The following is a 22,902-nucleotide window of genomic DNA, read 5'->3' on the forward strand; positions in this document are numbered from 1 at the left end:
ACTGATTACTGCAGTAATGTCACTGGTACCCCCAAAAGTGTCAAAAATGTCAGTCAAGGGTCCGATCTGTCCGCCGCAATGTCGCAGTCCCACAAAAAAAATCGCAGATCGCCGCCATTACGCGTTAAAAAAAAAAACACCAAAAATGACAGAAATCTTTCCCTTTGTTAGTAAACGCAATAACTTTTGCGCAAACCAATCAAAATACGCTTATTGTGATTTTTTTTACCAAACATAGGTAGCAGAAAACAAATTGGCCAAAAATTTTTAAAAAATTGGTTTTTACATCTTTTTTGGGGGGAATTTCATATAAAAAAATGTGAAAAATATTGTTATTTTTTCAAAATAAACGCTCTTTTTTTGTTTATAGCGCAAAAAGTAAAAATCGCACAGGTGATCAAATACCACCAAAAGAAAGCTCTGTTTATCAGAAAAAAAGGACGTAAATTTCGTTTGGGTACGGCGTCGCACGACCGCGCAATTGTCAGTTGAATTCGCACAGCGCCGAATCGCAAAAAGTGGCCTGGACGGAAGACAGCAAAATCCTCCGGTGGTAAAGTGGTTAAACTAATTGCAGATAAGAACTGCTGACTTCATTTGCATAATTGTTCTGCGTCAGTAACACAAAGTATTAAATCCAGCAGATCAGAAATATAGCCAGGCAACTGGCATGTTTAGAATGGGAGCTCTGATGACTTACATATTTTCAGCCGCAAATCAGATTCCAACTAGCCTGGAAAGTTTAAATCCAGCTGGAGACTGGGGTAATAAATCAATGTCGAAGTTAAAAAAAAAAAAAAATTAGGCCCTTTTAAAGAGACCCTGCCACAAAAAATTCAGGTAAAAAGCACAAATCTTATATTTTGAATTTATACTTGCAATTTGAACTTTCTAGCAAATTTGACTTCTTCAAAAATAGTCAATTCCCTAACATAGCCCCCTCTCTCTAATGTCATAAGTCATAATATAGGGTGACACTTGAATGAAAAGCTCTGAGTCTTCTGGGGCGGTCTCAGGGCCTTTGGTTGTTTATTGCCTGGTAGCACCAGGAGTTGTCTGTTCAAATCTCAAGTACAAGACTATCTTCATGGAGTCTGCGTGTTCTCCCTGTGCCTGCATAGATTTCCTCCTGGTACACTGGTTTTCTCCTACACTCCAATGACATGCTGGTAGGTTAATAGAATCCTGTTTAAATTGGCCCTAGTATGCATATGTATGAATGGTTTGCTGGGGACCTTAGACTAAAAGCTCCTTGAGGACATGGGCTAATTACACACACACATACATATATATATATAGCACTGCATAAATTGTTGGCGGTGATAAAAGTGCCCCAAATAAATAACATGCATAAATCAAGTTTAAAGCACAAATAATCCAATGGGAAGATTGGCGTTGAAAAGAATGATCTGATGACTGTTTTTATCTTTAGTATAAGTATGAGCTGGCATTCTCAGTGAAAAAATTACAGCCTCAAGGACAAGTAGTGTGTGCTGTGATATGGGTCAAGCAAAATAGCAGGCGGAATCTACCTTAATAGAACCTAGTCTGAGACAGACCAGTGTTATTGAAAACACAATGATGTCAACTTGCCCATTGCTTAAACTTTCCTTTTCTCTGTCAGAGGAAAGCATAGGAGATGCATTTCATTGCAAAATCTGTTTATTTTTTATAACCTTAATTATTTTCAGATCCACTGCGATGTCTAGCCAGTAAATGAACATATGTAAGAGAAATAGAAATAAGACTTATACCTTTTAACTAAGAATACCCCGCTGATCAACAAAGTTTACTACGTAGTGTTTAGCCAAAGGTGGCAAGTTTATTGCCATCCATAAACCAATCACAAGGTACCTTTTTTTTTAATGGAACAAGCCACTAAACAATGTGATGGCAAGAGTATAAGACACTGATTGCCACTGGCATAGTACAGGCAAAAGACTCCAGAATACAGGCTGAAAGTTTAATGAATGCCGGATTGCTATAATTTATATTGCAGACAGGCATGATTCCTATCCAACTTACTCCACAGTAAGAGACAGCCTCCCTGCCGGAGAGATATCCTATAAATCACTGGCCCCGTATGGTTACAGAGTAATTAATTAATTCCTTACACAACTTCTGGGCGAGCCCCAAAATCATGTACAATGATCCCATGTGCTTAAATGCTTTATGTAAGATGAGAAGTCAGACAGGTCAGTGGGATATAAAGTAGGAAAACTGAACAAGTAGCCAGAATTCAGCTGGCTCCCAACAATAAAATAAAGTCCAGCACTCCAGTAAAGTCAGGGGAGTAAATCTGGCCATACACTGATCCCAATTCGGTCAGTTCAGTAAGGACCAGACCATATTCAATCAGTGTGTGGCTGACCCTGCTTGACAGAAGTCAACTTATGTTGAAAGGCCAAGTTGGACATTTTTTCCCCATTTAGTATATTCTGACAGGGGTGGGCGTAGCTGTTAGAATACAATGTTCTGGGGGAAAAAAAACGTTTAGGTGGGGATTCCGCCATCTACCTTGTTTGTGTAGATCAGTGGTTCTCAACTCCTGTCCTCAGGACCCATTAACAGGCCAAATTTTGAGTACTACCTTGGGAAGATGCAGACTAGAATACTGCAATCACTGAGCAGCAGATAATATCACCTGTGATGTATTTCAGTTATCTTGCAAACCTGGCCTGTTAGTGGGTCCTGAGGACATGAGTTGAGAACCACTGGTGTAGATGGAGGAATTTGTTCAGTGGAATAAAGGTAAAAAAATAAATAAATACAGTGTACAGCCAGCCTATTGTGGGCAGGAGTAATCAGGAAGGAGAAATCATGAACAGAAAGTGTTGCCATAGGAAAGCTCTAGTAAACTCCCGTATGCACTTTTCTTTTCCCAAATGTCCACATCTAAATCCCCAAGCTTAACAAAAAAAAAAAAGAAAAAGATCGCCATACAGTTCTGTAAAATACATAGGCAGAGATATACTTTTCAGCATTTACAAGTGGCCTCTCCTCTTTAGAAGATCACAGCTGAATATGTTTGAACCTGGAGAGCTGCCATCCCGTGACAAGAGGAAACATCCCTGCAGTTGAGGCAGTAGGTACAGGCACACAAGAGTACCTATTGCTACCAAAATACTTATTTGCACTTTCGTCATGTTCTATTCACTGTAAATAAATGTTAACCTATTTATACATTTTAGCAATTCATTGTATATAAACAATAGGCAGAGTTATTCTTAGTGCTTGTCTTATGCTCGAGTGTAATGCCGCTATCTCCACAACCTCTTTCTTTCCTCCCTTCTGTGTTCCCCTTTTACCCCTACTTGTTTCCTCTCCCCACCCTCCTCCCCCATCCCTTCCCCTACTCACTCCCTCCCTCGCTATCATTCCCCCCCATATATTACTCAGGGTTCTCTATTTTGCACTCTGTGGCGGCTCTGCCCCCACTGACAATGATTACGGAGCCCATGTTCAGAGATGTACGTACCGGATCCCCTACTTTCATGACGTGGATCCCCTATTCCTTGACACAGAAAGTTCCCTCTAAGGGGTGTCAGGATTGGGGGAACCACTTTGTTATTTCATTTATAACCTTCTTGTTCCGGTTTTCACCATTTGGAAGGTTGCCCTACTCTGCGGACCCCTCAGATGGGCTCACGTTCACTTGGGGTTCCCACAGGCCCTCTGTTAACCGCACCATTATGTTATGTACCCCATTTGGGTTTACCTGTGATCCCTTGATGTTCTCTACGTGTCTTATGCTGTTTACATATGTATAACCTTTGTACTTGGTTCATTACGAAGGGCCCCTTTACATGCCCTTACTGTGTTTTTTTTTTTTTGCACTATGTATGTTCTTTACTTCAATAAAATGTTTTGACAACAATAGGCAGAGTTAAAAATGGTGTTCTTAAACCTATACATATACCCAGTGAAGTGACTGTGCTATACAGAACAATTCTTCCTACATAAGCTGTACCTGTTTATTCGCCATATTTTCTTCTCTACATCCTTTCAAACTGCAGAATTTATAAAGCTTGTCTGAGCTGTCAGGAAAAAAAAAAAGGGATGGAGAACTGAAGTTACACTCTGCAGAGCTCCCCCTTCATAAATCACACAGGAACAGAGCTGAGGTGATCAATCACAGGCTGTGTGTTGGAGATCCCTCCCATCACCTTTTTGTGAAAATGCAGGGGGGACACTGTTGGAGCGGGGATAGAGGACACTACAGCGAGGGGGGGGGGGCATTATAATGAGAAATCGACAGGGGACACTTCTTTGGGGGCAGAGGACAATACAGTGGGGGGGGGGGGGCAGAGGAAAGTACAGTGTGTGTGTGTGTGTGTGTGGGGGGGGGGGGGGGGTTGCCTATCCCTGCAATAGAGAGATATGCTTTGTTCATATTACATGTCTCAGGTTTACTAAAATAAGAATTCCTATCAATCAAAAATCAGTGTCTCTTGCTTTTTTGGACATGTATTTTGAGAAAGGTCATGCTTCATAAATGTATGTATGACATGAAACCTGTTCCAGAAAACAAGCCACCTTTCAGGGTTATGTACAACAGGTAAGCCATTACAAACAACACAGTTTGAATCAATGTGTACGTAAACCAAAATAGTAAAGTATATTCACAACTAGCTCCATTTTTGCCTTGTAAGTAGTTGTGCAGAATTTATTTTTATAGTGGCGAGTAAATGTTTTTTTAACCTCTTGGCGTCGGCCACACGCAAATATGTGGCCTTTTAGCAGGTGGGCCCTGGCCCTGAGCACCAAGATATTTGCACGCATTAGTGCAAACACAGCTGTGCCAAGAGTGCCCTGCATGCTCCCCGACACAGTTACCAGCAGCTAATTGAAGTTTGCGATCAGGAGCTTTCCGATCATGAGACCGCTGTGACAGCCAATCACGGCAGTCACATGATCATACACCCCGCCTCCAGGAATCCTAAACCCCTTTTAGGGTCAGGAGGCGCAGGCTCCAAGGGGTGCAATACCTGTTGATCTTGCCAGGTTCTACTCCGAGTCTTTAATTGGGTTACCACCAGCTCCCAATGTTGTAGGAAGGTTGTCTCCCTCCTCAACTACAGGCAGCTAGGCCTCCAATCTGCTGCAGTTAATGGTTGATTGAAAGCTATTCAGACCACTTGGCAGCCGAGACTGGAACTTCCTGTAACTGGATAGCTTCCAGGCTGATGAATGCAAATTTTCCTCCAGTATTTTTTGATAACATACTGCAGTCATCTTGCCATCTATTCTGACCAAATTTCCTGCGCCTCTGTAGCTCATACATCCCCAAAACATCAGCGATCTACCTCTGTTCTTCATAATAGGAATGGTGTATCTTTCATCATAGGCCTTGTTGACCCCTCTCCAAATGTAGTGTTTATGGTTTTGGCCAAAAAGCTCAATTTTGGTTTCATCACTCCAAATGACTTTGTGCCAGAAGGTTTGAGGCTTGTCTCTGTGCTGTTTGGCGTATTGTAAGCGGGATACTTTGTGGTATTTAATGGCTTTCTTCTGGCAACTCTACCATGCAGCCCATCTTTCTTCAAGTGCCTCCTTATTGTGCATCTTGAAACAGACCAATTTAATGCAGCGTATGGTCTGAGCACTGACAGGCTGACCCCACACCCCTTCAACCTCTGCAGCAATCATACGTCCACTTTCCAAAGAGAACCTCTGGATATGACGCTGAGCATGTGCACTCAACTTCTTTGGTCGACCATGGCAAGACCTGTTCCGAGTGGAACATGTCCTGTTAAACCGCTGTATGGTCTTGGTCACCATGCTGCAGCTAACTTTCAGGGTCTTGGCAATATTCTTATAGCCTAGGCCATCTTTATTTAGAACAACCATTTTTTTTTTCAGATCCTCAGAGTTCTTTGCCATGAGGTGCCATGCTGAACCTCCAGTGACCAGTATGAGAAAGTGAGAGCGATAACACCAAATGTAACCTTGTAATACTAACGAGTCACATGACACTGGGGAGGGAAAATTGTTAATTAGGCCCAGTTTGGACATTTTAAATTTTATTGTACTCGCTTTTGTTACCAGCGGTATAGACATTAATGGCTGTGTGTTGAGTTATTTTGAGGGGGCAGCAAATTTACAGTTATACAAGCTGTACACTCACTACTTTACATTGTAGCAAAGTGTCATTTCTTCAGTGTTGTCACATGAAAAGAAATAATAAAATATTTACAAAAATGTAAGGGGTGTACTCACTTTTGTGAGATACTGTATACACACACTATTGTGCCAATGGATGTTTTAATCATAGTGTACAATTGGCTACTTTAATTGAAAAAATAAAGGACAGTAAAAGCATTGCAAGTGTCTCCAACGAAAGTAGTTCTGCAGAGTAAATAGAGTAAATCACAAGGAAGAAGTCTTCTGACCTCCCTTTCCAAGAAAACCGATACGTTATGCTGGAGCCAGGAGAGTCCTGGGAGAATACACAAAGGGAAACACAGCTCAAACTGGGGGGAAAAGAGGAGAAGAAATTCATCTTGCATGTGGTTGCCAAGAACTCTGTTAAGAGGAGCCCAGAGTATTGCTGGGGATTCCTGCTAAGAGAAATGTATACAGGATGACTGGCTAGATCACAGTCAAAAAAAAAAAAAAGGAAAAAAAGGAAAGCCCCTAAGGAGTAGCTCTAACCGCAATGTGGATGATAATCCAACATTTTCTTCCTGGCAGCCAGCATGTGTGTATACAGTAGTATTTTCAGAGAAAACTCTGGATAGTTAGGCTGGCCACAAAGACACAGCAGCCTCACTGAGGGCAAAAAGTGAAAACGATAGCTTCCCATCCTCTTGCCTTAGTCTTCCTACGGACCAAACCAACTAGTAGCTATAGCGTCAAACACAAGTTGTGACTTCCTATTCCTTTTTATTCACAGGATAGGGAATGATTGGTACAGCCTTGTACAAATATTTTCAAACATGTCTCAAGTAGGAAAAACAAGATGGTTATTTTCCCCCATATCTTACGTCAACATGACCAAAAGGCCATCCAATCATCATGACCGAACGGAGGTCAGAATGGTTCTCTTTGCTTGCCGTTAGACAGTGTATGCCCACTCTTCATATACACCTGCAATAATTGTAGGGGAATGTCATATGCTGGATGCATTTCTAGATCTTCATTGCAGCCAAACTATAAGAAAAGACTGGTGGCCCACAACGCTTACAATTGTGCAAGTTAAACAAAAAATGGCTTAAGGGATCTCCAAGCTACAGCCCTCCATCTGATGCAGAACTACATGTCCCATGAGGCATTGTAAAACTCTGAAATTCACAGACATGACTAGGCAGGATGGGAATTGTATTTCCTGAACTGGAGGGCCATAGTTTTATATAGCAACCGATATAATGAAGCTTATTTCAATCCCCCATCCACACTTATTCTCTAACAACCTCTTCCTTTACCTCTTAATTCTGTGCCATTCCTATGGATTAAAAATCACTTCAATTAACTACAAACAAAACTTGTTAGACTGTAATTTTCCTAACTACTATATTTTAACAGTAGAGCTGGACTAGGGGACAGATGAGAACAGTTAGGTATGTGCCCTCAGGCTGCAAAAAAAGCATTTAGTTTACACTAATAAATTTAAACTACACCCCCAAATCTTAACACACTGCTACTGAATCGCAAGGACTTTACAATGTACAAATTTCAACCAAGTTCAACCAATGGGATATGTCACAACAAACCCAAAGATCATACCAAGTCATTCTGTGACTTGTGATACCTTGTAACCAAAAACTCTGATGCATCGCAATCTGACATTACCTGGCTTGTTTTTCAAAAATGTGTTGTACTGAAATGTAAAAACTCTATGGAAATGAAAATATATTACATAAGGAGATAAGCAACAAGACAATTGTTACTAGTGACATGTCCACTCAGAAAGAAGGGATTCTGTGTTGCCCACAAAATCCAACTCCAGAATTTTATATGCATGCCCCACCCCCATCAAACAGAGGTGAGCACTTTGTGTGTATCTAAACTTTACAGCCAAGTTGAAGTCTGTTAACCACTTTTCCCTGGGTTTCCCACATCGAGGAGGTATACAATTACTGTCAGAAAAGATGCATTCAATGAATTTATTTATTTTTTCCTTCCATCACAGGTGCTAGGAAAGAAAACCGCTCAATTTCCCCATCAACATAGTCAGCATTGATAGGGGAGTGCAGGGAGCCTTCCAGTTTGGCAGAACGCAATGATTACTGCTAGCGGATATAGCCGTTTTTAGTAATCACATGTAGAAAAATCCAGCAGGCTGGTTGTACCCAAAATCTATCCATGAATTTACTTGGGTACAATCGTCCTGCCCATACTTAGATCGAAATTCAGCCGGTCCCTGCTGAACCAACTGGATTTCTATGCATGTATAACTAGCTCAAGCAGTATAACCAACCTCTATTGTCAAATAAGACGTGTTTTATAGGAAGGTATGGAGTGTCAAACACTAAACTTTATATCGTGAGCACACCAAATATTAGAGATTTGGAAATATTTTATAACAAAGTAGAAAAATTCTGTTTTTCCGTGTGTCTTTTTTCATTTATATATTAAAAAAATAAAAAACCCAGTGGTGATAAAATACCACCAAAAGAAAGCTCTATTTGTATGGAAAAAATAATAGAAAATTAATTATCTCACAGTGTTGAATGACCGTGCAATTGTCCGTAAACTAGAGCAGTGCTAAATAGCAAAAAAAAAAGGGTCTGGTCACAAAGAGGGAAAAACATTCTGGTTGTCAAGTGGTTAAACTATCTCCACAAGAAATAACTTCACAATGCATTTACTCACACTGACTTCATGGCCATTATGTGATATATTTGGACCCACATCCTAACTGACCATGTATACGCCAAGATTAAAAAAATAATAAAGAAAAAAAATTCAGTCAGCAGTGCCACAGCAATGAACACCTAGACATATCTTAAGCTAAGCAGAGAACCATGTTACTTTTCTGTCTAACATAAAATAGCCCATAATAAAATAACAAAAGAAAAACATTAACAGCTTACCCAAATATGGAATACAAGGAGTCATCTTCAAGCTACTGATATAGTCTCTTAGGCGTTTGTAATTATCTTCCTTGCTAACTACATACTCCAGTTTCTCAAAAGTTGTCTTGTCTTTCCGACTCAAAAGCTGAAATACAAAAATTATATATTAGGTGGCATATGGGCCATGTAATTCAGAAAACTAAAAAAGACAAAAACAGGAATGTTTTTGTTATAACCCCCCCATAAAAAAAGATAAAATAAATAAAAATAGCTTTTGCTGCACTATATACCTTAAACCCAACATTTTCACATGCAGTATTTTTGGCTCCTTAAACGGCATCTTCCTCTCACACTCCATCTCTGCTTTACAGGGACTACAAAAAGCTAATACCAGGTCACACTCAGGTACCAACATTGCTTTCACAATTTGGGAGTTCCAAAACACCTTGGCTGTTAGTGTTCTAATAAAGGACAGATTGGCTTGCTTTGGCCCTCAAGACAAGTCATTACTGGAGGTTTCTGGAAGCACTTCCTCTCCATAGGCACAGACATGCATGCTTGGGGTGATCTAAGCACTCATTTCTGAAAAGATCTTTCAAAAGATTGTACCTGTAAGCCCCTCAACCATTGGATAGTTTGGGAATAGCCAAAATTCTGTAACACCATATAGCACCTCTGTCACTTGGCAAAGTCTCAGAAAACCAAAGAACTGAAATGGCATTTTCCCACAATGGCCCTGTGCAGTTAAGCCATGCAGGCTTTCCACAATCCATAGAAGAATTAAAACAATTGAATATAACTAAAGAAAAATGCACACAGTTCTTTGTAATCAGACAAACAATGCTGCCATTGACTCAATCATACAAGTTCTTTCAATTCTGGGCCAAATTAGAGGACTGGAAGACCATCTTAAATATGACAGCATAATCTGTCTACAAGGACAAATTAACCCATAATTACAGTAAATAAAAGACTAATTTTAAAGAAAAAAAAAAAAACACCAAAAGTCTTGAGCAACAAAATGCAAATTATAGTGGTTCTAAAGGCAGGAGGCTTTTTTCGTGCATTCTATGCATGGAGATTAAAAAAAAAAAAAAAAAAAAAACTGTGTGCAGAAGCCCTCCTCAGCCCCCCTAATACTTACCTGTGCCCCATCTCGATCCAGTGAGGATGGCTGTTCAGGACTTTCCCTCCTGACTGGCTGGGACACAGCAGTGGGTGCCATTGGCTCCTGCTGCTGTCAAGTCAGTGAGTCAATGAGGAGAGAGAGGGGGCACCCAGTACTTGGCAGGAGGGAGGGGCCAGGAGTGCCGGCAAGAGACCCGAGAAGAGGAGGATTGGGGCTGCTCTGTTCAAAATCACTTTACAGAGCAGGCAAGTATAACATGTTTGTTATCACTTCCCGCCTAGAGGCCATCATAGGATGTCCTGGACTTTAAGTGGTGATATCTGAATTAAGCCTGCAGCTGCAGGCATCATTCAGATATCTTTTTTTTCAGCTGGCGATTGTCTACATTGTAAAAGCCCTCATATTGGCTGTTTAGCATCTTGATTGCTTTTACAGGCAGTGGGAGAGGACGCCCCCTCCCGCGCGTCTCCCGTCTCGTCCACGCGAGCAGTGGTTTACCGGCCATCTCTATGACCCTCGAAGGCCGGAAGCGTCATCCTAACATCACTTCCAGCATCTGCAGATGTAAACATTGCTGGTTTTTCTTTTTTGCTCTAAAGCTTGAGATCTTTTTTTTTTTTTCTTTTGATCTCAGGCTTTTCAGCATAGAGGAGAGATCTGGGGGACCAATAGACCCCCAGACCTCTCTGCAAAGAGGACCGGCCATGCCCTATTTCTATCACAAGGGATGTCTGCATTCCTTGTAATCGGAAAAGGAGTGATCAAATAAATAAATAAATAAATTTGAAGGAAAAAAGTGTAAAAAAGGAAAGTGTAAAAAAGAAAAAAAAAGAAGTGTAAAAAAAAAAAAATTAAAAAACAAATGTAAATGTAAACGTCCCCATTCCCTCGTGCTTCCACAAATAAACGAAAGCATAAGTAGGTCACGCCCGCATATGTAAACACAGATTTTTACATATAAAAGAGCAATGTCAGAATTGGCTAAAAAAAAAAAAAAAAAAAAAAAAAAAAGACTATCACCACTTTAATACTGTACAATAAACTAACAGTACACTAACCAAAGGTACAACACCCCATGTTGAATACAATAGCTATGACACTTGACAAAGATAGATAGATACAGTGCCTTGCGAAAGTATTCAGCCCCCTTGAACTTTTCGACCTTTTGCCACATTTCAGGCTTCAAACAAAGATATAAAACTGTAATTTTTTGTGAAGAATCAACAAGTGGGACACAATCATGAAGCGGAACGAAATTTATTGGATATTTCAAACTTTTTTAACAAATAAACTGAAAAATTGGGCGTGCAAAATTATTCAGCCCCCTTAAGTTAGTACTTTGTAGCGCCACCTTTTGCTGTGATTACAGCTGTAATTTTTTATATGCCGTCTGCTATGTTTTTATTTGTATTTTAAGATTGTGTTCTGAGGTGGCTATTTTATAACTGCAAGTGTTTACTTGTTTTTATAGTAACCTATATTTTATCGTTATTTATGTATCTGGTGCAGTATTATTTAAAATGTGATCCGATGTGTCGGAAGGTTTTCAGCGTCTTTACGCTACTCCAGTTTTTTATATATACAATAGTTACTATATATATATATATATATATATATATATATATATATATATATATATATTGTAACCATAGCAGGATTTATTCCGCATTTTACATCATTTTATAGCAGTATTAGGTGTTTGTACACCACTATGGGTTATTATTTGCCCTTTTTATTAAATGTCTTTGCCTCCTAAAAGACATGGCTTGTGAGTTGCAGCCGTATTCCCATCACTTCCGGGTTTCGGCGTCCTGTGCAGCTATGGGAACAAGCTTAGAAACTAGCCAATCAGTGTGCACTGGTTGCTATGTAGGCTGGTGACGGTCGGCCAATCCCTACGACCGCTGAGGAAGCCTCCACCCATGGAGGCGATGCGCGTGCGGGGGGAGGAGTTAGCGTCTGACGTCACTGAGGATCCCGGTGAGGACCGAGCAGGTCTCGTTGCTCCCGCCGGAGCTGTACTATTACTACGCTGCACTGCATCTACTACAGAGTAAGAGGCCACCTATGTTTGTTTATATTCTAATAAAGTTAAATCAGGTTTACACTATGGGCTGTTTGTTTCTCATGCTTCCCATCTATATGACCTATGGAGAAGAGTTAGCCTGGAAGTATTTTTGGCTCATGAGATTCGGGTCCCAGAAGCTTGCATTTCATCTGAATTGAGTGGATATCCTGTTGCCTGTATTTATTGAGCTGAGGTGAGAGGCCACTTTGGAAGGTGGAGGGCTGTGTGAGGATTTCATGCTACTATCTGCACCTGGCTCCATTATTTGTGTCTCATCAGGATTTTTCACCACACACTTGAGGGCTGTCTGCATGGACTTTACCTGATCTATGAACTTTATTGAGTGTATTTTATGAGTTTTTTATTTTAGAGCTACACTGTTTGACCTTTATATTTTATCCATTGGTTTTGTATTTGAACCTGAGTGTTTTAGCCGCTTAGAGGTTTTGAGCGCTGATAATATTTTACATTTATAGTATCTCGGACCTGCCTGGTGTGTTCCTTGTTCTTCATGATGCTCTCTATGCGCTTTAAAACAGACCTCTGAGACTATCACAGTGCATGTGCATTTATAGGGAGATTTGATTACACACAGGTGGATTCTATTTATCATCATTAGTCATTTAGTTCAACATTGGATCATTCAGAGATCCTCGCTGAACTTGTGGAGAGAGTTTGCTGCACTGAAAGTAAAGGGGCTGAATAATTTTGCACGCCCAATTTTTCAGTTATTTGTTAACAAAGTTTGAAATATCCAATAAATTTCATTCCACTTCATGATTGTGTCCCACTTGTTGATTCTTCACAAAAAATTACAGTTTTATATCTTTATGTTTGAAGCCTGAAATGTGGCAAAAGGTCGCAAAGTTCAAGGGGGCCGAATACTTTCGCAAGGCACGATAGATAGATAGATAGATAGATAGATAGATAGATAGATAGATAGACAGCATCTCACAAAAGTGAGTACACCTGTCACATTTTTGTATATATTTTATTATATCTTTTCATGTGACAACGCTGAAGAAATGACACTTTGCTACAATGTAAAGTAGTGAGTGTACAGCTTGTATAACAGTGTAAATTTGCTGTCCCCTCAAAATAACAACACAGCCATTAATGTCTAAACCGCTGGCAACAAAAGTGAGTACACCCCTGAAGGAAAATGTCCAAATTGGGCCCAATTAGCCATTTTCCCTCCTCAAAGTCATGGGACTTGTTAGTGTTACAAGGTCTCAGGTGTGAGGGGGGAGGAGCAGGTGTGTTAAATGTGGTGTTCTCCCTCTCATACTGGTCACTGGAAGTTCAACATGGCACCTCATGGTAAAGAACTCTCTGAGGATCTGAAAAAAGAATTGTTGCTCTACATAAAGATGGCCTAGGCTATAAAAAGATTGCAAAGGCCCTAAAACTGAGCTGCAGCACAGTGGCCAAGACCATACAGCAGTTTAACAGGCCTCACCATGGTCGACCAAAGAAGTTGGTGTACATGCTCAGCAGCATATCCAGGGGCTGTTTTTGTGAAATAGCCGTATGAGTGCTGTCAGCATTGCTGCAGACGTGGAAGGGGTGGGGGGGTCAGCCTGTCAGTGCTCAGACTATACGCCGCACACTGCATAAAATTGCTCTGCATGGCTGTCGTCCCAGAAGGAAGCCTCTTCTAAAGATGATGCACAGCACAAGAAAGCTCGCAAGCAGTAAGCTGAAGACAAGCAGACTAAGGACATTGATTACTGGAACCATGTCCTGTGGTCTGATGAGACCAAGATAAATTTATTTGGTTCAGATGGTGTCTAGCGTGTGTGGCGGCAGCAACCAGGTGAGGAGTACAAAGACAAGCGTGTCTTGCCTACAGTCAAGCATGGTGGTGGGAGTGTCATGGTCTTGGGCTGCATGAGTGCTGTCGGCTGCTACACTTCATTGAGGGAACCACGAATGTGGTTGGGACGCAATGATTTGGATTTGCAAACCTCATAAGTCATATTTTATTTGCAATAGAAAAGTTTGCAAATGAGAAAATGTACCATTTTAAGAAAACAAATAGGATCATTTTGAAACTGATGGCAGCAACACGTCTCAAAAAAGTTGGGACAGAGCCATGTTTACCACAGTATAGCATCCTCTTTTCTTTTAACACTGTAAACATCTGGAAACCAGAGACAACCAGTTGCTGGAGTTTTGGGAGAGGAATGTTGTCCCATTCTTGCCTGAGAATATGCTGCTCTAAAGCTTTATACATCACTTAAGGTGCCTTTCCAGATGTGCAAGCTGATAACAAGCTAGAAGGATCCCTCTCCTCTCTGTAGTTCGGTGGACACAGCGCCCATAGTTGCCAGAAAGAATGTCAAATTTCGATTCATCTGAATACAGAACAGTTTTCCATTCTGCAACAGATCATTTTAAATAAGCTTTTGCCCAGCGAAGACTGCAGCTTTTCTGAATCATGTTCAGATATGCCTGCACCTGGTTCACAGTAATTGTTTGGAAGTATTCCTGAGCCCATCACAGAATCATACCAAATTCGAATGCAGTGCCATCTGAGGGCCTGAAGATCAGGGACATCCAAAATTGTGTTTCAGCCTTGTCCCTTGCGCACAGATTTCTTCACATTCTTGAATATTTTGATGTTATGTACTGTAGATGATGATTAAAGTCTTTGCAATTCTACGTTGAGGAACATTATTCTGAAATTGCTTGACAATGTTTAGATGCAATTTTTCACAGATTGCTGAATCTCTACCTATCTTTACTTCTGAGACATGCTGGCTCCTTAAGTCACCGTTCACATACGTGCGATGACAGACATCGTATGTGATTCGGAGCGTACTGCTCTGAAAATCACATGCGATGTCTGTGCGCTGCAAATTCAGCCATACAGATTGTATGGCTGAGTTCGCATCGCATTAGGACTTGCACAAGACTCTTTTTTGGGTCCACACCAGAATCAGATCGCATGGGTGTTCACACCTAAGCAATCTGATTCATGTCTGGACTAACAGTTCGCACTGCGATGTGCGAACTGATCTGGGGGTGTCGTTAACTTTGTATTGAGACCCCCAGCAATCGCATATGGCAGTGTGAACTACCTGCGAGATGAAGGCGATGCGGGAACCCGCAGTGGATTTGCAGGCTTCCCGCTTCGTATATATGTAAACCGGCATTAAGATGCTTTTTTAATACCCAATTATGTTACTGATCTGTTGCCAGTGAACTTAACCAGTTGCAAAGTGTTCTTCCATCTCTTCCTGGTTAGTGCCAGCTATTTGTTGCCCTTTCCCATATTTTTTTGACATGCGTTGCTGCCATCAATTTCAAAACTACTTTTTTTTTCCCCCTTTAAAATTTTTGAAATTTAAAGATTTGATATGTTTTCTATTTTCTACTGCAACTAAAATATGGGTTTATGAGATTGGCAAATTATTGCAATCTTTTTTTCATGGAGATTTTACACAGGATTCCAATATTTTTGGATGTGGGGTTGCATGTACTGTATATTTACAAGCACACTAAAATTACAAGGTTTCTAATTCAATACCACTAAACACAGCTTACATCAATATGAAATCTTGCATTTGCTTATCTAAAAAACAAAAAAAAAATATATAGGAAAAATGTCAAACCTTTCAAATGATTTCAAAAGATTAGGTAAAAAATGTTAAAAAAAATAAAAATAAATAAATAATATCAAGGGAAGTTTCCTACATTTAATGCAGTTTCCCTTGTGCTGGCGCAGGCTTTCATAGTGTAAATCTTCTATCCTCTGCCTCCCCTCCCATAACCCCCGCAGCAGTGATATTGCAATGATGCAGGGGTGAATACCAGTGCTGGACTTGCGACAGCCACTCATCAAGCTTGCCAACTATTAGGGATAGACTGATATGGTTTTTTAAGGGGCGATACCAATATTTTTGTGATTTTTGGTCACAATGTATAAGTATCGGCCGATATTTTGTACATTTAAAATTTTGAAAAATAGACAATTTTTGACACATCTGGTATGGAACATATTAATTTTTGTTTAATGCTTAATGGGTGGGTGGCTGGCACCCTGGGGTGGATGTCTGGCTGGCTGGCACCCTGTGGTGAATGGCTGGCACCCTGTGGTAAACGGCTGGCTGGCACCCTGTGGTAAACGGCTGGCTCCCTGTGGTAAACGGCTGGCTGGCACCCTGTGGTAAACGGCTGGCTGGCACCCTGTGGTAAACGGCTGGCTGGCACCCTGTGGTAAACGGCTGGCTGGCACAGGGCCTGTGGCTGGCTGGTACGGAGCCTTTGGCTGGCTGGTACAGAGCCTTTGGCTGGCTGGTACAGAGCCTTTGGCTGGCTGGTACAGAGCCTTTGGCTGGCTGGCTGGCTAGCTGGTACAGGGCCTGTGGGTGGCTGGCTGGCTAGCTGGTACAGGGCCTGTGGCTGGTACAGGGCCGCTGGCTGGCTGGCACAGGGCCTGTGGATGTGGGTGGCTGGCTGGCACCGGGCTGCTGTGGGTGGGTGTATGGCTGTGATACACTCCCGCGAGACTAGTCCAGACTCCAGATGAGGCTGTCCAAGGCGAGGGAGGCAGCCTAAGAAGGCAGAATGACGTCACAAAAAGATTGACAATATCGGCCAGTTCCGGGCCTGATACCGATATATCGGGGAAAGTGCATATCGGCCTTGCCGATAATCGGTCTATCCCTACCAACTATGCCTGCACTTTCCACCCTCTCTGCCATTCATAGAAGCTGTACTATATTTTTTACTATGAATTAAAAGCATTCCATGATTAAACGCAATCTGTGAATGGAGAAGGCATACACCCGTCCTCCAGTCAAAGATCATGTTTCAGTCATGGAAGTTATAGATCAGCTTCTATGAAAGTAAAAAGGGGGAAGAAAGGGTGGACATAGCACATTTGACAAGTCCATGTGACAGGTCCGTTGGCTCTATTAACTCCTATACCCCGCAGCCATAATCTTCTGGTGCTGCAGGGTATGGAAGTAGAGGCAGAGGACATAAGATTTCCACTATGAAACCCGGCACTAGCACGAAGAACGTTTTGCATTAAATGGAACATCATTTGTGCTTTTTTTTTTTTTACCTAAGCTTAAGGCTAGTACACACTATAAGAAAATCGGGTGAACATGTTTGTTGTTTGTCCAAAGAATTTTTGTACGATTTTCATATAGTGTGTACACAACTTTCCACAGCCAAATCTGAGTTTTCGTAGAAAACATTTTAGAAGGGGCAAACTCTAAAATTTTTTCGTACGGAAAAAAAAATGAACGATTTTCTTTTAATGTGTACTGTTTTCGTACTATTTTTGTACAAGAAAAAAATAGAAAAGACTTTGCATTATCAGAAACAATAAACAAAAAAGTAGTTTTTGTCGTACGAGAATTTTCATACAAATTTTGGTTCATTGGATCCGATTTGCTGTGAAACGACGAGGAAAGTCGGACGATCATTTGCCCGATTTTCCTATAGTGTGTACCCCCATTTTGGCTTTTGGTATCCCTTTGAACATTGTAGTTGATTTACTAAAACTGGAGTGTGCAAAATGTTGTGCAGCTGTGCATTGAAGCCAATCAGCTTTCAGTTATTTTGTTTTTTTTCTTTTTTTGGACAAAACCTAATTGAACAAGCTCAAGTTAGAAGCTGATTGGCTACCAAGCACAGCTGCACCACATTTTGCACTCTTCGGTTTTAGTAAATCACCCCACTGTGTTTGGAAACATATTGAGCACCCTATTCAACTTTAAACAAACCCAGATTTTCTTTGTTGCTCTGATCATGTCCCAGTAAAAGATTTGTAAAAAAAAATAAAAACATGTTTATATGGTGACATCATTAGGTTTATAGCCAGCATTAAATAAGCAAGTATACAGGCTTCCCAGCAGGGCAAACAATTACAACAAACTGTTAGCCAAGACTTATGGCACCACAACCACTGCAGACAGGAAGCTGCCAAGGTTTGCCATAGAGAAAAGTGGGAACATGATGACTGAAGACAGCACAGGGCCCCTAACACAACCTGAACAACTTCTTTTAAATGCATACATTTAAAAAATATATATATATTGTAGCTAATGAACGCACAGTCACAATGCACCCCTGTGTGCTGTACAAAGGCTTCCAGGGTTATGCTAATATTACAGGGAGTTAAATCTTGAAAATTACAGGCTAACAAAAATAAGTCTGCTGTTCTTGGTCACGTCCTGTTCTCTTCCAGTGCACGCCAATCATAGCAGGCCTAAAAAGAAGCTACACATATTGCAACAGCTGGTCAAAGGATCATTGAAAACACCCAATTAAAGGCTTTTCCATAGACAGACTTGGCTACTGTCTCACCTTGTGCACTTCAGGACACAGAGCTGATGGATGAGGAACAAATGTTAAAGACTGGAAAAACAAATGACCCTAAATATGATTTCATGAAACAGACATATTACATATGCAGAGTTTAACAATACTGGAGGGGACCTTCAACATTTTAACTGTATTTTCTCACACTATGGAAGCAAATCTCTCTGCAGAGACAGCAGTTCTGAGGCTCCAGTGCGTTATTCTTGTGTAGCGCTCGTCATTGAACAAGTGTGCAAAACTCCCTTGGCCTTGTGTAAAGAATAGATGGCTAGGTGTTTCCAGCAAAATAGAAAAACTGAATAGGATTACATATGTTCCCACGCAGGACAATAATTACGAGCTTAGACATATAGCCAGTAGCAATTACAATTTCTCAGGATTGTAGACCAGATCTTTGGGCTGCAGGCTCTGGCGTTTAAAGGATTAATGGGTGTAATTGAGCCTTTTGCATTACGTCTAATATACAAGTACACATAACGTCTTACTTAGCATGTTGAAACAAACACTTCCTAAGCTGGAAATGTCCATTAGCACAAATTTATAAATGAGTAAGGCATTGTTTATATTACAGCAATGTAAAAAAATATTCAGCTACATTCATTATCAATAAAAATGTCTTGATTTTTTTCATTTAAGAGGAAGTAAACCCTCCTCTGCAAGTTGTACCTATAGGTAAACCCTCCTCTGCAAGTTATAGGTACTGTAAATATCTCCTAAACATGTACCGTTTAGGAGATATTTACCTTACATGCAGCCAGTGACGTCACTGGCGCATGCGCTCTGAAGGAACGGCCGTGCCGTGACTGTCGGCTCCCGCCCGCCAATCAGATGGCCGGATCCCGCGATCCCGGAAGACGGGCGACTGGACATGTCGCCCGTCATACAGGTAAGCGGGCGGGACGGCGGGGGCCCGTTCTAAGGTGAGTATTTCATAATGAGCTAGTATGCGATGCATACTAGCTCATTATGGGTTTGTCTTTCAGGTTGCAAAAAAAAATAAAAAATGTTTTCATGGGTTTACAACCTCTTTAATAAGGGGAAAATCAACACGGCACAGTACAAACAACTACACTGCTGGTTTTTGAACTTCTCTTCTGTATAAAATTCTTACCCTACAGCAGGGGTGGGGAACCTATGACCCGGGTCCGGCCCCCCGTGCAGCTGAGTCTGTGTCTCTCAGCTGATCTGTCAGAACGGAGCAGATGCTTCCTGTATAGCTCCGGCTCCGTTCTGACAGTGTGAGTGAGTCACAGGCGGAGTGATATCAAATGCACTCTGCCTGTGACCAATACAGGAAACATCACCTCTTCCTCCAGCGCGGCTCCGCTGCTAGCCAGCATTTCCCACCAGCAGCACACACAGCAGTATCAGCCAGAGCCAGCAGTACCAGCCAGAACCAGCAGTACCAGCCAGAGCCAGCAGTACCCACAGCAGTACAAGCCAGAACCAGCAGTACTCACAGCTGTACAAGCCAGAACCAGCAGTACTCACTTCATTAGCAGCCAGAACCAGAAGTACCAGCCAGAGCCAGCAGTACTCACAGCAGTACTAGCCAGAACCAGCAGTACCAACAGTAGTACCAGCCAGAACCAGCAGTACCAGCAAGAGCAAACAGTACCAGCAAGAGCCAGCAGTACCCACAGCAGTACCAGCCAGAGCCAGCAGTACTCACAACAGTACCAGCCAGAGCCAGCAGTACTCACAGCAGTACCAGCCAGAGCCAGCAGTACCCACAGCAGAACCAGCAGTACCAGCCAGAGCCAGCAGTACCCACAGCAGAACCAGCAGTACCCACAGCAGAACCAGCAGTACCCACAGCAGAACCAGCAGTACCCACAGCAGTACTAGCCAGAGTCAGAAGTAGGGCTGCAACTAAAGATTATTTTAATAATCGATTTGCCGATTATTTTTTCGATCGGATAAAATCATAAAAAATCTCAATATGCCTTTTTTTCATTTATTTAAAATAATAATGAACAAACAACAGAGTTAGTGCCGGTTCACACTTGTGCGGTTTGCGAGATCGCATGTAATTCGGAGCGCACTGCTCCTAAATTACATGCGATCTCATGTGGGGAGGCGAGTTCAGCCATGCACTTTGTATGGCTGAATTTGCAACGCATCCGCAGCAAACTCGCACATGAGGCTTTTTTGAGCCGCATCAGAATCGGATCGCACAGTGGTTTACACTTGTGCAATCTGATTCTGTGCGAACTTGCAGATCGCACTGCGATATGCGATCGCAACTGGGGGTGTCGTTAACTTTTGACACCCCCTGCGTATCGCATATGGTAGTGTGAACTGCCAGATGTGCGGATGCGATGCCTGAACAAGCTGCATATTCGCAGCGTTCCCGCATCGGACAAGTGTGAACCGGCACTCACACACAAACTGCAGAAACAAAAACGTAAACTTTACAATTAACATTACACATCAACCCCCCGGCAACACCAATGATGGGGCACTGTTTGGGAATAAAATCAAATGACATTTGCAGGGCACATAATGCTCCCAGTACTTTTATAGCAAAACTTTTTTTTTTTTTTTTTTTTTATTAAACTCCTATATACTGTAAATATAATAAACGCTTATCTAGATTCAAGAGTTAATATTCCTTATAAGGTGCAATATCATAATAGAAAAATAAGTGAATAAAAACATCCGTGTCAGCCAGAGATATGAAATAGGGAGCATAGAAAGACCACCTATATGTGCTATATGGACGTTTTCAATCACATATTTTTCTATTATAATATTGCACATTATAAGGCATATTATTTTTATCTGGATAAGCTTTTATTCTATTTGGCGGGCTGCATTGCATGGACAGGACACTGACTGTAGCACTGTAATCTCGGCACTCAAGTGCTGCTGCTTCTCTCCCTCGATCTGACTCACTGACTCCCTCACTGACGTCAGCAAGAAGGCGGAGAGGAAAGGCAAAGAGGAAAGGAGGAGGGAGGGGGAGGTCAAGGAAGTGCAGAGCTGTGAGACAGACAGTGAGTGCAGCCGGAGGCTTCACAGAGCAGACGGAGCTCGCTGACAGGCGGGGAAAGAGCACAACTAATCGAAGGATCAACTAATCGATAATGGCAATCGTTGACAACGATTGTAATTATTGATTATTATCGATTTTGTCGATTAGTTGTTTCAGCCCTAGTCAGCAGTACCCACAACAGTACCAGCCAGCAGTACCAGTACCCACCTACAGCACAGTACCAGCCGGCAGTACCCACAGCAATACCAGCCAGCACTACCAGCCTAAGCCAACAGTATCTGCCAGCAGTACCCACAGCACAGTACCAGCCTGAGTCAGCAGTACCAGCCAGAAGTACCCACAGCACAATACAAGCCAGCAGTACCAGCCTGAGCCAGCAGTACCAGCAAGCTGTACCCACCAGCAGTACCAGCCAGCTATACCCACCGGCAGTACCCGCCAGTAGTTCTTTTCAAAACTTACCACCACAAAGTGTCGACTGCACTCCAGACTGACCGACGCAAACCTGGAAAACCAGTTGCGAGTAGCAACATTATCAATACCAGCTAACATCACACACCTCACCAAAGAGAAGCAGTTGCAGCCATCACATTAGGGGTGAGTTAATTAAATGTTTGACCAAATAGAACAGACACATTTTTAAGTTGATAATTTTGTACGGCCCCCGAATGATTTTATAAATACCCAAATGGCCCTTGGCAGAAAAAAGGTTCCCCACCCCTGCCCTACAGCAGTGGTTCTCAAATCCGGTCCTCGGGACCCACCAACAGGCCAGGTTTGCAAGATAACTAAATTACATCACAGGTGATCTCATTTGCTTCTCAGTGATTGCAGTATTCTAGTCTGCATCCCCCAAGGTAATACTTAAAATCTGGCCTGTTAGTGGGTCCCGAGGACCGGATTTGAGAACCACTGCCCTACAGGATTGTGGCAGAGACTTGACTGGAATTGGGTTTTGGGGAAGGCACTGCTATGAATCCTACAACGTTGTGTACAAGTCATCATGTGATATTTTGCAATCTAATAAAATGAACCAAAAGGGGCAAAAAGCAAAGGATATAATTTATTTTTGTTAAAGTGGTTGTTAACCTTCACATACACCCATCAGCCAAAAGATTATGACCACACCAAGTAAAGGGAATATCTCGTTAAAATGTCATCTGAAAATTGGTGGGATATATTAAGCAGCAAGTGAACATGTTGTCCGTGAAGTTGATGTGGTGAAAGCAGAAAAAAAATGGACATTGCAGTTTTTTGTGTATGGGGCTGTGAAGCCCATGGTGACCCGTGTCCACAGCCAAAAGCTTCTACAATGGTCATGTGAACATCAGAACTGGACTACGGAGCAATG

General features: G+C 41.8%; 1 protein-coding gene across 4 annotated transcripts in view; it reads right to left on the reverse strand.

The window, feature by feature from the left end:
• The window catches only part of RALGPS2 (Ral GEF with PH domain and SH3 binding motif 2), a 360,414-nt gene that overhangs the window by 199,607 nt on the left and 137,905 nt on the right, over positions 1-22,902 (reverse strand). For all 4 annotated transcript variants that reach the window (XM_082265240.1, XM_082265239.1, XM_082265238.1 and 1 more), the window contains exon 7: positions 9,036-9,162. In XM_082265240.1, coding sequence (XP_082121366.1) covers positions 9,036-9,162 — 127 coding nt within the window. The remainder of the gene's footprint in view (positions 1-9,035; positions 9,163-22,902) is intronic.

Source organism: Pelophylax lessonae (genome assembly GCF_965119305.1).
Source record: "Pelophylax lessonae genome assembly, chromosome: 8".
NCBI classification, from domain to species: Eukaryota; Metazoa; Chordata; class Amphibia; order Anura; family Ranidae; genus Pelophylax; species Pelophylax lessonae.